The sequence below is a fragment of the Monoraphidium neglectum genome, assembly GCF_000611645.1.
Source record: "Monoraphidium neglectum strain SAG 48.87 unplaced genomic scaffold scaffold01059, whole genome shotgun sequence".
Taxonomy (NCBI): Eukaryota; Viridiplantae; Chlorophyta; class Chlorophyceae; order Sphaeropleales; family Selenastraceae; genus Monoraphidium; species Monoraphidium neglectum.
The window spans coordinates 4,674-17,600 of record NW_014012569.1 but is presented as its reverse complement, the minus strand read 5'-3'; the positions used below and the strand labels follow the sequence as shown (position 1 = coordinate 17,600).

The window sequence follows — 12,927 nt, the reverse complement described above, 5'->3', positions numbered from 1 at the left end:
GTGCGCCGCGGCGGCGGCCGCGGCCGGCCGCCCGGCGTCGTCGTAGCTCCAGTCGTCGTCGTCGTCGTCGCTCGACCCCGCCTCTGAGACCTCCCTGTCCTCCTCCCAACAGTCGCCGCCGCGGCCGCAGCCGCGGCTGCGCGGCGCGGCCGCGGGGGCTGTCAGTGCCGACAGCGCCGCGTGCCACGCGCCGTCGCTGCCCAGCCGGCATATGCTGAGGGACGCCGCCCCGCGCAGCGCCGAGAGCTGCGCCAGCGCGTCCGCGGCCGCGGCCGGGTCGACCGGCCGCGAGGGGTCGCACGCGAGCCGCACCGCGCGGGCCGCGGGGAATGCGGCCGCGGCCTGGCCGATGCGGCGGCGGCGCTCGCGCTCGCGCTCCAGCTCGGCGGAGCGGCGCTGCTGCTGCCGGTGGGCGACCGGCCACCCAGACCCAGACCCAGACGCCGACCCCGGACCGCACCCCTGGTCGCGCCGCGGCGCCGCGTCGTCCGCGCCGTCGGCGTCGTCGCCGCCGCCGCCGCCGCGCCCGCGCAACCGGCGCACGCGCGGCTCCGGCACGCTCGCCTGCCGCGGCAGCTTCGGCGGCCGCCAGCGGATCTCTGAGGCCGCCAGGTCGGGGTCGCTGCTGGCGCTCCCAAGGATTGCGGCCGTCGCGGCGTCGGCGCCCTCCTCGGCGCCGGCGGCGGCGGCGCCGCCGCCACGGGGCTCGGGCGCGAGGGCGCCCTGCCACATCGCCGGCGGCAGCGCCAGGGTGGATACGAGGGCACCCAACTCGTGCGACCACGCCTTGCACGCGAGCCGCGCGGCGCGCAGGTCAGCGGGCGAGAGCCACTGCTGCAGGCCCTGCGGGCACGCGAGAGGTGCATGTACAGCGCGGGGGCGGGGCTTGAGCACGTGGCTCAGCCCGCCAGGCCAGGCGGCAGGGCGGCTCGGGCTGGCGCAAAAGGGCGTGCGAGGCGCTTGCTGGCGCACCGGGTGCGTCAACCCAGGGCCTCAAGCTGGGAACGGCGTTCCCGGTCGCATTTCAAAGGCTTTCACCTGAAGAGCTGCAGAGGGCACCTCCCTGGCGTCGATGCAGGGGTGAGGGTCCATCATGGTCGAAGCCGCGGCTCGAGCTGGGCCCGTGCCCACCCTCAGTGCTGCTGTGAGCCTCTATCGATTGGTTCAGTAGATGTGGCTAGCTGCGAGAGGGTCTGTCACCCGCGGGTAGCGGCTCGGGACAACAAAGAGGGAGACTTCGCGACTAGCGGTCGTCTGCTCCTCCTCTGGTGATAAAGACAAGCCACGAGGCAAACCACTAATGAGACGCTGAAGCCACAAGAACCCACCTGTGGGCTCACCACCTGCTTTGTATGCCGCACCCACCTGTCGTGCGGCACCTGCTGCAGTCGCCTCCCAACCAGCTGCTCCCAACGGATGACAAATGCCCAATGCAGGCTTTGTGGATGCCCATACCAAACTTTGGAGGCATTTGAAAATGCGAGACATGTCAGTTTGACGGGGCAGGAACAGAGGACTGTTTGCACCCGCTTCCACTTCTCACATTCCTGCTGCGCGTCTGGCGCGTCCTGCAGGCACCAGGCAGGCGCCCAAGCAGGGCGCTTGTTTCGCGGTGGTGTTTGTGGCGTGGTGTTGCAGCAAGAGAACAGGGTCAGATTACACAGGGCAGCATGCGAGGGCTTGAACCATGCCACGCCGGCGCCACTAACCATCCCGGTGTGTTCACGCTAGAGCACGTCAGGCATGCTGGGCACGTTGGCTGACTCATTTGGATCTTCGTCCACAAGCATCATATCAGCATCTTCTGCCAGCGCGCCTGCTGATCACCCCAGTCATTCAGTCATTCAGTCATGCTGTGCAGTGGGATGGTGAGCTGGCTGCACGGCGCACACCCTTGCCCCAAACACCATCTGGTGTGTACAATCGCTGCAAAACTCAAACTTTCAGGGTGAATGTTACACAGGCATGCCGAACGCAACGCAAGCGGAAGCAAGTTAGGCAATGCGCAAGGCAGCGCGCCTCATCTCGGAGGGCGGCTCTACAAAGGCACCGATTGCAGCGCCTTCACAGGCGGGCTGGACAATGCGTGTTTACGTGTACAGGCGAGGTAATAGGAGGGCTCAGCGCGGCTGGGAGAATAAACAGCGGCACTTGGTTGCAACCAGGGCGTGGACAAAATGCTGCCGTGACCGTGCAGCCGGTAGCTCCGACTCAGAGGAGCCAGCACAGAGGGGTGCTCAAAGACCCCCTCTCGAGTACAGGCAATGCTGCGTACCAATCTGCCTGCCGTGGCCTGTCGACATCATCGTCCCTCCGTGTGATCATATCCCGTCCCGTCCCGCCCCGCCTCTCCCCTGCCTGCGCAATCACATCCTCCCGTCGTCTGCTGAGCCCTGCCCGCCCGCCGCAACCGCTGCCACCGCCGCCCGGCGCGCGCCCTCGGAAACAGCCTCTAGTTGCCTGCCCTGCCTTGCCACCCAGCACCGCGTCCCGCAGCCGCCAACCACCAACCCCTGAGACAGGGCGCTCAGAAGCAACAGGCTCGCCGCGCTGCGCCGCACTGTCCACTTGGCCGGCAGGCGGCCGCTTAGAACCCTGTGAGGTTTTGCGTGGCATTCACAAAGATCAGAACCGCAATGGCCCCAGCCTATTACAGCGCAATGGCCTCCCATACGTGGCCTCCCACATCAGATGATCTGCACGCCACACAACCTCGTGGAGGCCCGCAATAAAACCACATGTGCCGTAGGCGGCCGCATGCCACCGCCGTGGGGCCGCTCGGGGACGGCGTGCGGCCGCATGTGCTGTAGGCGACCCACGCCATCCCCGAGCGCCCCCGTGCAACCCCCGCGCCACCGTGCAACCCCCGCGCCACCCCCATGCAGCCCCATGCGGCCGCAAGCCGTCGCCATGCGAGCCTCACCGTGGACCTTGATGAGCTCCTTCTTTACAAGCCCCTCCTGCGTGAGGAACTGCAGCACGTTCTTGCGCTGGTCGCCCTGCAGCTGGATCACGTTGCCCAGCTCGGGGTCGTCCACCACAGTGCCGTTGCAGCAAAACTGCGCGCGTGGGGCCATTTGCGAGCGGCAAAGGTGAGAACGGGCTCCAGAGCCGGGTCGGCGGGGCGCGCCGGAGGCACGCTGGTTCTGCTTTGACTATGGGGGGTCGCAGGTGTGGTGGGCCGTTGCTCGACGCACGCACCTCTTTCTTGAGGGCTTTGAGCACCTTCTTGTAGTCGTAGCTCTTCTTGAGGCCCTGCGGGGCCGCACATGCTGAACAAGGTGAGCGCAGGCAGGCGCAGTCGGCACAACCGCTACGTGCGCGCTGCACGCAGGGAGCGGCCTGCTGCTTGAGAAAGCGGGGGAGGGGGGGGGGGGTGCGCGCCCTCACCTGCACAGTGGTCAGGGACTTCTTGCCGTTGCGCTGCTGGATGCGCAGGTGCACGACGTCGGCTCCGGAAGTCTCCTCTTCCTGTCCTGCCGCATCAGCAAACGCATCTGTAGGAGCGCGGGTTGGGGAAGGGGGATCAAGGAGCTGGTTCCGGGCCACGACGAGGCGCGGCGTGCGGCGCAGAGGCCGCTGGACCTGTCCGCCGCTGGTGTCGACCTGAGGGCTGACGAAAAATACATAGAGACAGAGGTCAAGGCAGGGCCAGGGGAGCCGGAGACGAAGTATGGTATGCATGCATCCAAAGCCCCGTTCCTCCGCTCACCAAAAGTTCCCCCGGGGATGGGGAGGTTGAGCTCGATATCTGCGCTCATGTGCTGAGCTGATAATGGGCTGGACGGCGTCCGCGTCGCTGGGCGTGGCCTGGCGAGAGTGGTGCACTAGACTTGCAGAGGGCCCCGAAAGTACAAGCGGATGCCGAACCAAACTTCCAAACACGAAACAGGGAAATACAGAATATATCCACGCGCATCCGCGTCGGGACTATGATGTGTCATGTCCATAAGTCCAACCCACTGCGTCGTCCCCGCTTCACTTCCCTTCACAACCGATTTGTACGTCTTCAACATGGGTTGACGACTCTGGTAGATGTATATGACGTCATGTCACAAATGCATGCTGGGGTGCGACCGCTGCATGCGGCCCGCAGGGAGGAGGGTGTGGATGGCCATGCAGGATGCTTGCAGATGACCATGTGGCACCCCTGCGGTTGCTAGGACAGAAGCCAGAAGCCACAGCAGGCCAGACACACCGGCAGCAGCGGCAAAAACTCCGCTAGGTCAATGTGTGTGTGTGTGTGTGTGTGTGTGTGTGTGTGTGTGTGTGTGTGTGTGTGTGTGTGTGTGTGTGTGTGTGCTTCCACGGGGTTGCACGCGCTGCAGGTGAATCTGGTTCACCTGCAGCTTGAGCAGCGTGGTTGGCCCTGGTGATGGCCGCTTCAAAGGGCGGCTGTCACGCAGCATTGCGGTTCAAGCGTGGCCTGATGGACTCAGAATACGGCCGCCACCGCCCAAATGCTGGGTACGGCATTTCTGGCGTGCACGCATGCACTGCTGTTGCTGTGCTTGCTCCTGCCGGGTGGTGCGTGGATGGCATGGTTCATGCACCACTGTATGGCCCCTATCAGCAAACCTCCCGATCATGCTATAGCTGTGTGAGAGACGCGGCTGTGTTTCAAGTTTCAAGCCCAGGTTCAGGAGTCTGGTTGGTGAGAGCCACGCCTCTGATCCACTGAAGCGCCCGAACACAATTGGTGCGCAACCCACACAGCGCAAATACGACACCAAGCAACAGGCCTTGGCGCCGTTCTGAGAGCAACTTGCGCTGACATCAAGCTCTCACGTGGCGACTTCTTGCATGCGATTCACGTTACCGAGGCAGATGGCGCGAAATGACAATGTGGCCAGATCACGCGGTCAATCTGATCTTTGCAAATGCTCAGTGCCGCCTATGCTGTTGATTGATCATACATATATGCGCATCCAATGCCGGCGAGAATAGGATGTCGTTGTATCCCAGCTTCAGGGCCAAGTTCGTAAAGGCCAACGCCTGGAGCAGCGATGAAGGGCCTACGCCGGATGGCCCGGAGCTGGTGGTGCGGACAGGCATGCCTCAGGCTGGGCCTTCAGGTTTCTGCAAGCCCCTGGTGCTGCCGCAGCTGGATCTGAACTCAGTCCGGAGCAAGGACGCCGAGCCCCCCGTCAGCGAGTCGATTCTGAAGCGCAATAAGCTTGCCCTATTCGAGAAGCAGTGCTCCAAGGTCTGCGAGGGCCTGTACGTCAGCGGGGAGTATGTCGCCAAGAGCCTGGAAGCGCTGCGTGCCTGCGGCATCACCCACGTCGTGAACTGCGTTGGTGCCATGTATCCAGAGTACTTCAAGGGCGACGGCGTCCAGTACCGCACATTGTGGCTGCAGGGTGAGTCACACCTCTGAAGAAAATCTGCCGCAAGTGCATCATGATTGACCCGGCCAGCGCCTGTTGACCACCTGTGCGCGTTTTGCACTGGGGTCGCTCCTTGGCACCGCCTGAGGGCCGCCTTGTCCCTCTTGCTGCCCACAACTGGCGGCCGTACGCACGCGATGGCATTGCAGACAGCCCCTCGGAGGACATCCTATGTGTGTTGTACGACACGTTTGACTTCATCGACCGAGCCCGGTGCGGCGCCGGCGCACCTGGCAGCGTGCAGCTGCGGCAACGACTGGAGCGGCCACTGGAGCAGCAGCAGCAGCAGCAGCAGCAGCAGCAGCGGCAGCAGCAGCAGAGCCAGCACCAGCCCGTATCAGCGAGCGCTGGGGCGTTCGTGGATGCGGCAGCGGGCGCCGGCCAGCCGGCCGTCGGAGCGTGGTGCAGCCCGATGGAGGTCAGCCGGCCGCTCAGCTGCGGATCAGCCACCGACGCGGGCGCAGACGCCGCGGCCTGCAGCAGCGGCGGCGCGGGCGGCGGGCGGGTGCTGGTACACTGCTCGCAGGGGGTCAGCCGTAGCACAACGATCGCGATCGCGTATCTCATGTGGAAGCTGGGGCAGCCCTACGAAGAGGTGTACCAGGTGCGTGAGTTCAGCGCACGCGGTTGCTTGCGCCAGCGCGTGCCGGCATGTGGCCCATGCCGCACGGCTGGATCAACGCAGGCCGCCTCGCGCGCCTGGCTGCCCGCGGCGCACGTGCGGGCTGGCCCCTTTCACGCATCCCGCGGCCGCCGCCGCCGCCGCTTGGCGCGCCACGTTGCAGGCGGTCCGGGCGCTGCGTGGTGTGACCAGCCCCAACATCGGGTTCACGTGCCAGCTGCTGCAGTGGCAGGTGGGAACCCCCGTTTGCACCAACAGTCAAACTGGCAGCTTGTGCATGCAGGCGCGCCTTTGCATGGTGCAAGGGACCCGGAGCTGACGCCCTGCAACGCCGCGACGCAGCCAGTCGAGTATTGCTGCTTGGGGATGGGGCGCGTGCACATTGGGACGCCCCACGCGCCGCGGTTGCGCACCTCCCCCGCAGAAGCGGCGCTCGCGGCCGCCCAACCGGGTGCGCGTGTACCGCATCGCCCCCCACACGCCCGATTCCCCGCTGTACCTCGTGCCGCGCGCCGTGGCGCCCGCCGCGGGCTGCGCCCACCCCGATTCGCGGTGCCTCGACCCAAGGTGAGCGGCGGCGGGCGGGCCCAAGCTCGCCGTCCCCACCACCAGCCCGGTGGCCACTGCCAATGGCCGCCGGCGCGGCGCAGCGACCGCGGTCGCATGCCCCGGCCCGCCTCGGCTTTCTGCAACCGCTCGCATGCACTCTGACAGCCCCGCGTCCCGCAAACGCCTGCGCAGGGGCTGCTTCCTGATCCACCTGCCGACTAAGCTGTACGTGTGGCGTGGTACGGACTGCCTGAGCACCATGCTGGAGGGCGGCCTGCGGTGTGCGGGGCAGCTCGTCTTTTACGAGGGCGCCGCGCCGCCGGTGGTGGTGCACCAAGGTGCGCCCGCTTTCCGACGCTCGCAACCCGGGACCAGCAACTTTGATGACGACCGGCCCGCAGCCCAGCACAGCACAGCCGTGGCACCCGGCTTGTTTAAGGGAAAGCCCCGCCAACAGCGCGGCGCAGCAGGCGCGCGGTCTGTGGTGCTGGGCTCGTCGCCCCTGCCGCCTCCCCCTCCGCCTTTCGCGCCTGGTCGCGCCGTGCGCACGCCGCGCGCCGCCCCCATCGGAGATTCGTGCGCTTGCGTGTGATGGCTCACTCCCTCTCTCTCATGTATGCACTGATGGCGACCAGGGGAGGAGCCGGATGATCTTGTGGCGGCCCTCACGCCGGCGGCACCCAGCAGCGCCATCCAGCCACCTGGCGGCGGCGGCGGCGGCGGCGGCGGCGCTGACATCAGCGTCGAGCCGTCCTCTGCCAGCCTCCAGGGCGGCTGGGCTGCCGCCGCCGCGGGCGCCACCGCGGCGCCCGCGGCGCTCGCGGCCACGGCGTCCGCGCCCCCGTCTGAACCGGGGCCTGACGACGGCGAATGCGGGGCGGCGGACTCGGAGCCATCTGCAGGCGCGAGCGCTTTCTCGTCGCCCCCGGCGTCGCTGCCGGCATCTGCAGCGGGTGCGGCGGGGGCCGATGGGGGAGGGGGTCAGATTGTTTTCAAATGGTACCGCTGCGCCAGGGCCGGCACAGACCATGGGGGAGACGCGCGTGCTGTGCGCGTCATGCTGAGGCACGGGCTCGCTGTTTGCCCCGCAGGCTCCTGGCCCACCAGCGCGCGGGTCGGCTACACAGGCATGGCCGCTGCCGGTGGCGCGATGCAGCGCGGGCCGTCGCAACAGCTGCAGCAGCAGCAACAGCAGCAGCTGCAGCAGCAGCAACGGCAGCAGCAGCTGCCGTCGCGGAGGCCCTCGCCGCGGCCGAGCGGCTGCGACGCCGCGGGCGCGGCGGCGGGCGCGGCGGCGGATGCAGCGGCGGACGCGGCTGCGGATATGTTGGTGGAGCAGCTGAGCCAGCAGCAGCTGAGCGGGCAGGCGATGCCGGTGCGCACATGGGGGCGCGGGTGCTGGGCTCAGGGGCTCGTCATCGAGGCGGTTGAGTGGGCGGCGTGGACTTTCGCGGCGTGGTTGCGCGACGTCATGTTCGGTGATAGCATGCATCAGCTTTCTCGCACGACACACACACATACGCACACACACACACACACACACACAATATACTTGTATATATTGGGACACAGGTGTCCCCTGTGGATGACTACACCCCCGAGTTCCAGTCATTCTTCCGAGCCCTACGCCAGGCCGGCGGCTCCGACGCCGCCGGCGCCGGCCGCCTGACCCCACGGTCCTCCATGCTGCTCTTCAGCCGCGATGACAGCGCGGCGGGCGGCGCGCGGCCCGACTCGCCTGCGACGGTGGAGGGGCGGAGCCGCAAGTACAGGCGCAGGTGGGCGGGGCTCATCGGGGTTGCAGGATGGGGGGAAGCTGCTTGCCACGCCGGCCCCGCGGCGCGCGAGCGTCTCCGCGACCGCAGGCCCAGCACAGTTGCGTGACCTGCGGTGTGCACAGCGGGCTTGATGTGAGCATTTTTGCGCATTTACTAGCAACTGGAGGAGGCGGCGGCGCAGCGTGATACGGCAAGGATCGCGGATGCTCGCATGATCTCCGCCACCGCCCGCCCTTACTACCGCCGTGCCGCCCCTGCCATCCTTCCCACGCACCGGCACCAAAAGCAGCGACAGCGAGCGGTGGGGCGCAGGCGGCGGCGGGGGCGGCGGCGGCGCGAGCAGGCTCAGCAGCGCTGGCAGTGGCTGGTGGGGCGGGGCCCTGCCACAGGCGGCCGCCGGCGCCGGGGTGGGCGGCGACGCGGGGCCCGCGTCAGGCGCAGACGCCTGAATGCGGCGGGCGGGTGACAGTGAGTGGCTGCGGCCGCAGCGCTGGCGCAGGACAGTGCCTGCAGGCTCAAATTCTCTGTCCGAATCTTATCTACTTGACTACATACCTTGAAAGCGCATGGGTCATGGCCGCCAATGAGCTGATTCTTGCACGCCTCCCCATGCCCTACTTGGTGGCCCATCCAGCATCCGCTCACGTTGTGCGCTAGGCTCGCCGCTTTCATGCGGCTCATATTTGCTGCGGATTTGCTGCCGAATGTGTAAGCCCACCTGCCAAGGATGTAAGGGCAATGACGGTGCCACCCCATGGGCGCAGCGGGATGACTGGCAGAGTGGTCAAGCAGTGTCAACTGCGGGTGCTAGCCAGCGGGTTCCTGCCTGCATGTGTCTGGCCCGTATCGGATACACGCATAGCACATTCTCACAGGTGATTGGTTGTGTGTTGCGTTTGCACCATGGGCTCAGGGGCGAATTGATCTCGCTCGATCGCTCTGGCACCCATTTGAATATTCGTCACATCCAAGATTGGTACAGTGACTGTTCACACAATAACAAGTAGATAGAGCAATGCACAGCGCCTTGAGCTCTGCAGCTGGGACGCATGCTGCCACTGCGGCGCGCCGGCTGCCGAGTGGCACTGCGCGCACGGCATATGTGCCCGTGCTCGCCCGTTCCAGCGGCGGCGGCCGCACAGCCAGCCGCGGCCGCGGCGCATCCGGCCGCGGCGGCCCCGCCAGAGGCGGTCGCGGAGGGCGCGGCGGGCGCAGCGGGCGCGGTGGCCGGGGCGGACCATGGCAACAGCGGCGCCGCGATGGCGGCGGCGGCGCGCCGAGCGGCGGCGGGGCTGGCGGCATCGGCGGCGGCGATATCGTAGTCATAGGCAAAGCGGAGTCGCGCTACATTCCAGAGGACGACGAGACCCTTGCGGCGTCAGAGGGCGGAAGCTTCTGGGAAACTGCCTGGAGGGCGGAGTTTGGGGATGATGACGAGGATGAGGATGAGGAGGAGGGGGAGGAGGGACAGGATGGGGAAGAGGGGGAGGATGATGGGGACGACGACGAGGAAAACTTTGCGGCGGTGCTGCAGGTGCGTTTTGCGGTGCGTTCATGCGCGAACGCATGCGTTCAAGGTTGTGCGTTTGAGAGCGCGCAGGTGCGTGCATGTGTGTGTACGTGTGTGTGTCTGTGTGTGCTCTTCACCTTGCCTATGGGCTCGTCCCCTTTGCATGTGCGCATGAGGGACTGATGAGGCATGTGATCCCTGCGGACCCCTTGTTGCAGGCCCTTGTGCCTGAGCTGGCAGAGGAGGGCGAGACCGAGGCCCAGGCCGAGTGGCGCCACGTGTACACCAGCCAGCGGCTGCCGGCGCCGCGGCTGGGGCCCGTCACGGCCAAGCGGGTTGCAGGTGAGCCCGAAAAGCAGAATTTGATGGTGCGATGGGCCGACCTCGGCCCGCCAGCTCTCCTCGCGCACCGTGAACGATGGTGCGGAAAGCCATCCCGGCAGCGATCGTGACCGTTTGGCGGCTTGCTTCGTGCCATCACCGCCGCGTCGGCCGCGCTTCTGAATCTTTGACAGGCGCGGGCCGCGGGCTGGTGACGGCGGCGGCGGTGGAAGAGGGGGAGCTGCTGATGGTGGCCGCGCCGCTGGGCATCCTGTACTGCCCGGTGAGTGACGCCGGCGGCCAAAGCACCGGCGACACAGGTGATGCCGGACCCCCGTGCTCTGTTGACGCCTCGCAGAAAGACTCCTCATGTCACGGGTCGATGTTTGCTGTGTGCATGGGGCTCTGCTGTCTTTGGAGGGCCAGTTGGGGAGAGTGGAAGGAGGCCGTGGCTGCTTCCCTCGGAGAGGCCCTGTGCCCATGAGCCGTCCCCACGCCTGCGCACAGCCGCTCGGCGGCTTTGCACGTCCTGAGCAGCCCCCGCACTCGAAACCTCGCTCATTTTCGCGCGTACGCCCCTGCCAACCGCCGCGCCCGGCGCTCACGCGGACCCGCGGCCCTAGCTTTGGCGCCGCGGCCGCTCGCGCTGTCATTGTGACCAACGCTCGCTCCCGGAAACGCCGACGACGCCCCCTCCCCCCAGGAGGGCGCCACGCCAGAAAACGAGGAGTTGGCCGACCACCTCGCCCAAAACTGCACCCTCACAGCCGCCCAGTCCGAAGCGCTCCGCCTGCTGGCGCCCGCCGGCGGCGGCGCGGCGCCCGCGGCGGTGCTGCCGGCACGGGAGCAGCTCGAGGCGGCGGCGGCGGCGCTCGCGGGCGCTGGAGGTGGGCGGCGCCGTTAGCGAGGAGGAAGGGGGTTGGTCCCGGCGGGGCGGTACCTGGTTGTGTTCAGAGGGCCGCGGCTTGCAGCAGGACTGCCGGGGAATCGCAGCGGGGGCGCGTGCGTGGTACTGGAGACGGGTCAAGCGTCCCAAACCTGTGGCGGCTTGCCACCCCGACGCCGTTCATAAGGCCGGCTCGGCATGGGTCGCCCTGTCCCCATCTCCCCCAAACCTTCCCTGCGGCGCCGCCGCCTGCAAAAACGCCAGGGGACACGCCCCAAGCGCCCATAGATCTGCCGCTGGGGGCTCTCTATGCCGTCGTCAACGCCAACTGCACGGGTGAGGTCAGCGGGCAGGACGGCCCCACCGGCTGCGCGTACCAGCCAGAGGGGCTCTGCGTGACTGTGAAACAGGGACTGCGTAACGGGTGCGTGCCGATTGCCTGTTGATGGGGCTGCTCGATGTGGCTGTGATCCGTCTGGTGCCTGGCAGAGCAGGCGGCAAACAGCAAGGTGCATGGACTGGGACATACAGACAAATGGAGATGCGTCTGCTTCAAAGCCCCAGGCCTGCCTGCCTGCGCATCCGTGCACGAGGGAACGCATGCACAGGTGCACATGTGAATGCGCCCTCAAGGGCACACGTGCACACACGCGCGCGCACACACACACACACACACACACACACACACACACACACACACACACACACAACACCTTCCCGCCTGCCGCCCCCCAGGCGAGGAGTTTGAGGACCCCGTGCTGTGCGCGCTGCGCGGCTCGGCCAGCTGCGGCCACCTGGGGCTGTGGCCGGCCGCGGCGCTCGCCAACCACTCGTGCTGCCCCAACGCGGTCGGATACGCGATCGGGGACAGATGGGTGAGCGCCGGCTCCATCCGTCCGCTTAGGGGCAGCAGTGCCATTGTCCATCATCAGCTTGGTTCCCATAGGAGCGACCCCAGCCGGAAACTCAGCTGTGGATGCTTTGCTGTTGGAGTCACCTTGATCCTTCCTGGTCCACCACGGTCCGACGCTCGCCAGCAACCCCGGTGTCGCCTGGGGGGGATGGGGGGCTTGCAGGTGGAATTGTGCAATCAGTGTTTCGCTCCAGGCGTTGTGCATGCTGGACGGCAGATGCTTGTCAATCTGACGCACCACACACATACACACACGCACGCGCGGACACACACACACACACACACACACTGCGCCGCCCGGCGCGCAGGTGCTGCGCGCCGCCGAGCCGCTGGTCCAAGGCGCGGAGGTGACCGTGTCTTACCTCGGATCGCTCATCACCGCCCCCTACGAGGAGCGGCAGGCGGAGCTCCAGGAGAAGTACGGCTTCGCGTGCGGCTGCCCGAGGTGCGCCGTCCGAGGTTGCTCGGACGGTCCGAGGTTCTGCGGCCGCCTCGTCGCCAGGGACGCGTCCCTCCAGCCTGCGCAAGGGCGCGGCGGTCGCAGGCGCCCACCCGCTCAGCTGCGCCGCCATTGGCATAAGCGCGTGCAATCAGTGCGCCTGCCGGTGTCGAAGGCCCCGCCCCGCCGCGGCACGCCTGCTCGCGGCGTAGGTGCAAGGCGGAGCAGCGGGCCGGGGGAGCGCTGCTGCAGCTGCAGGCTGCAATATACAAAGAGTGCGAGGACGAGGTAGGGCCAGCCCTGGAGGCCGCTGTAGAGGACGGCGATGCTGACGGCGCCGCGGCCGCGCTCGCGCGGCTGCGGGAGCTGAGGGGTCAGTATGAGTCAGAGATCAAGGCGGTGAAGGCGAGCGCCAAGGCGCGGCGCTGGATGCAGGTGGGGGGCGCGGAAGGGGGAGGGAGGTCGGGAAGCGTGGCCGGGCGGGGCGGCGCGGCAGGCGCGCGCGCGCTCTAGAGGGAG

General features: G+C 67.3%; 3 protein-coding genes across 3 annotated transcripts in view; 2 read left to right on the top strand and 1 right to left on the bottom strand.

Moving 5' to 3' along the window:
* Positions 1-2,366: 2,366 nt before the first annotated feature.
* On the bottom strand, positions 2,367-3,761 carry MNEG_6497 (putative Protein translation factor SUI1 like protein; the record flags this gene model as incomplete). Its single annotated transcript, XM_014045032.1, has 5 exons — positions 2,367-2,595; positions 2,857-3,059; positions 3,202-3,255; positions 3,391-3,497; positions 3,713-3,761. 5 exons carry the CDS (start codon positions 3,759-3,761, stop codon positions 2,367-2,369), a joined length of 642 nt encoding a protein of 213 aa, XP_013900486.1.
* A 1,187-nt stretch (positions 3,762-4,948) lies between these two features.
* MNEG_6496 (hypothetical protein) lies at positions 4,949-8,788 on the top strand (the record flags this gene model as incomplete). The annotated part of the gene is made up of 9 exons (XM_014045031.1): positions 4,949-5,363; positions 5,540-5,994; positions 6,176-6,244; positions 6,437-6,579; positions 6,754-6,899; positions 7,197-7,514; positions 7,653-7,936; positions 8,134-8,339; positions 8,629-8,788. The coding sequence occupies 9 exons, from the start codon at positions 4,949-4,951 to the stop codon at positions 8,786-8,788; spliced, it is 2,196 nt and encodes a 731-aa protein (XP_013900485.1).
* Positions 8,789-9,354: 566 nt separating this feature from the next.
* Positions 9,355-12,927, top strand: part of MNEG_6495 (hypothetical protein) — a gene marked incomplete at both ends in the record, with an annotated part of 4,994 nt that continues 1,421 nt past the window's right edge. Inside the window, 8 exons of the mRNA XM_014045030.1 lie at positions 9,355-9,873; positions 10,068-10,191; positions 10,365-10,453; positions 10,874-11,057; positions 11,321-11,392; positions 11,792-11,931; positions 12,278-12,414; positions 12,621-12,843. Of these exons, the coding sequence (XP_013900484.1) occupies positions 9,355-9,873; positions 10,068-10,191; positions 10,365-10,453; positions 10,874-11,057; positions 11,321-11,392; positions 11,792-11,931; positions 12,278-12,414; positions 12,621-12,843 (1,488 nt within the window). The remainder of the gene's footprint in view (positions 9,874-10,067; positions 10,192-10,364; positions 10,454-10,873; positions 11,058-11,320; positions 11,393-11,791; positions 11,932-12,277; positions 12,415-12,620; positions 12,844-12,927) is intronic.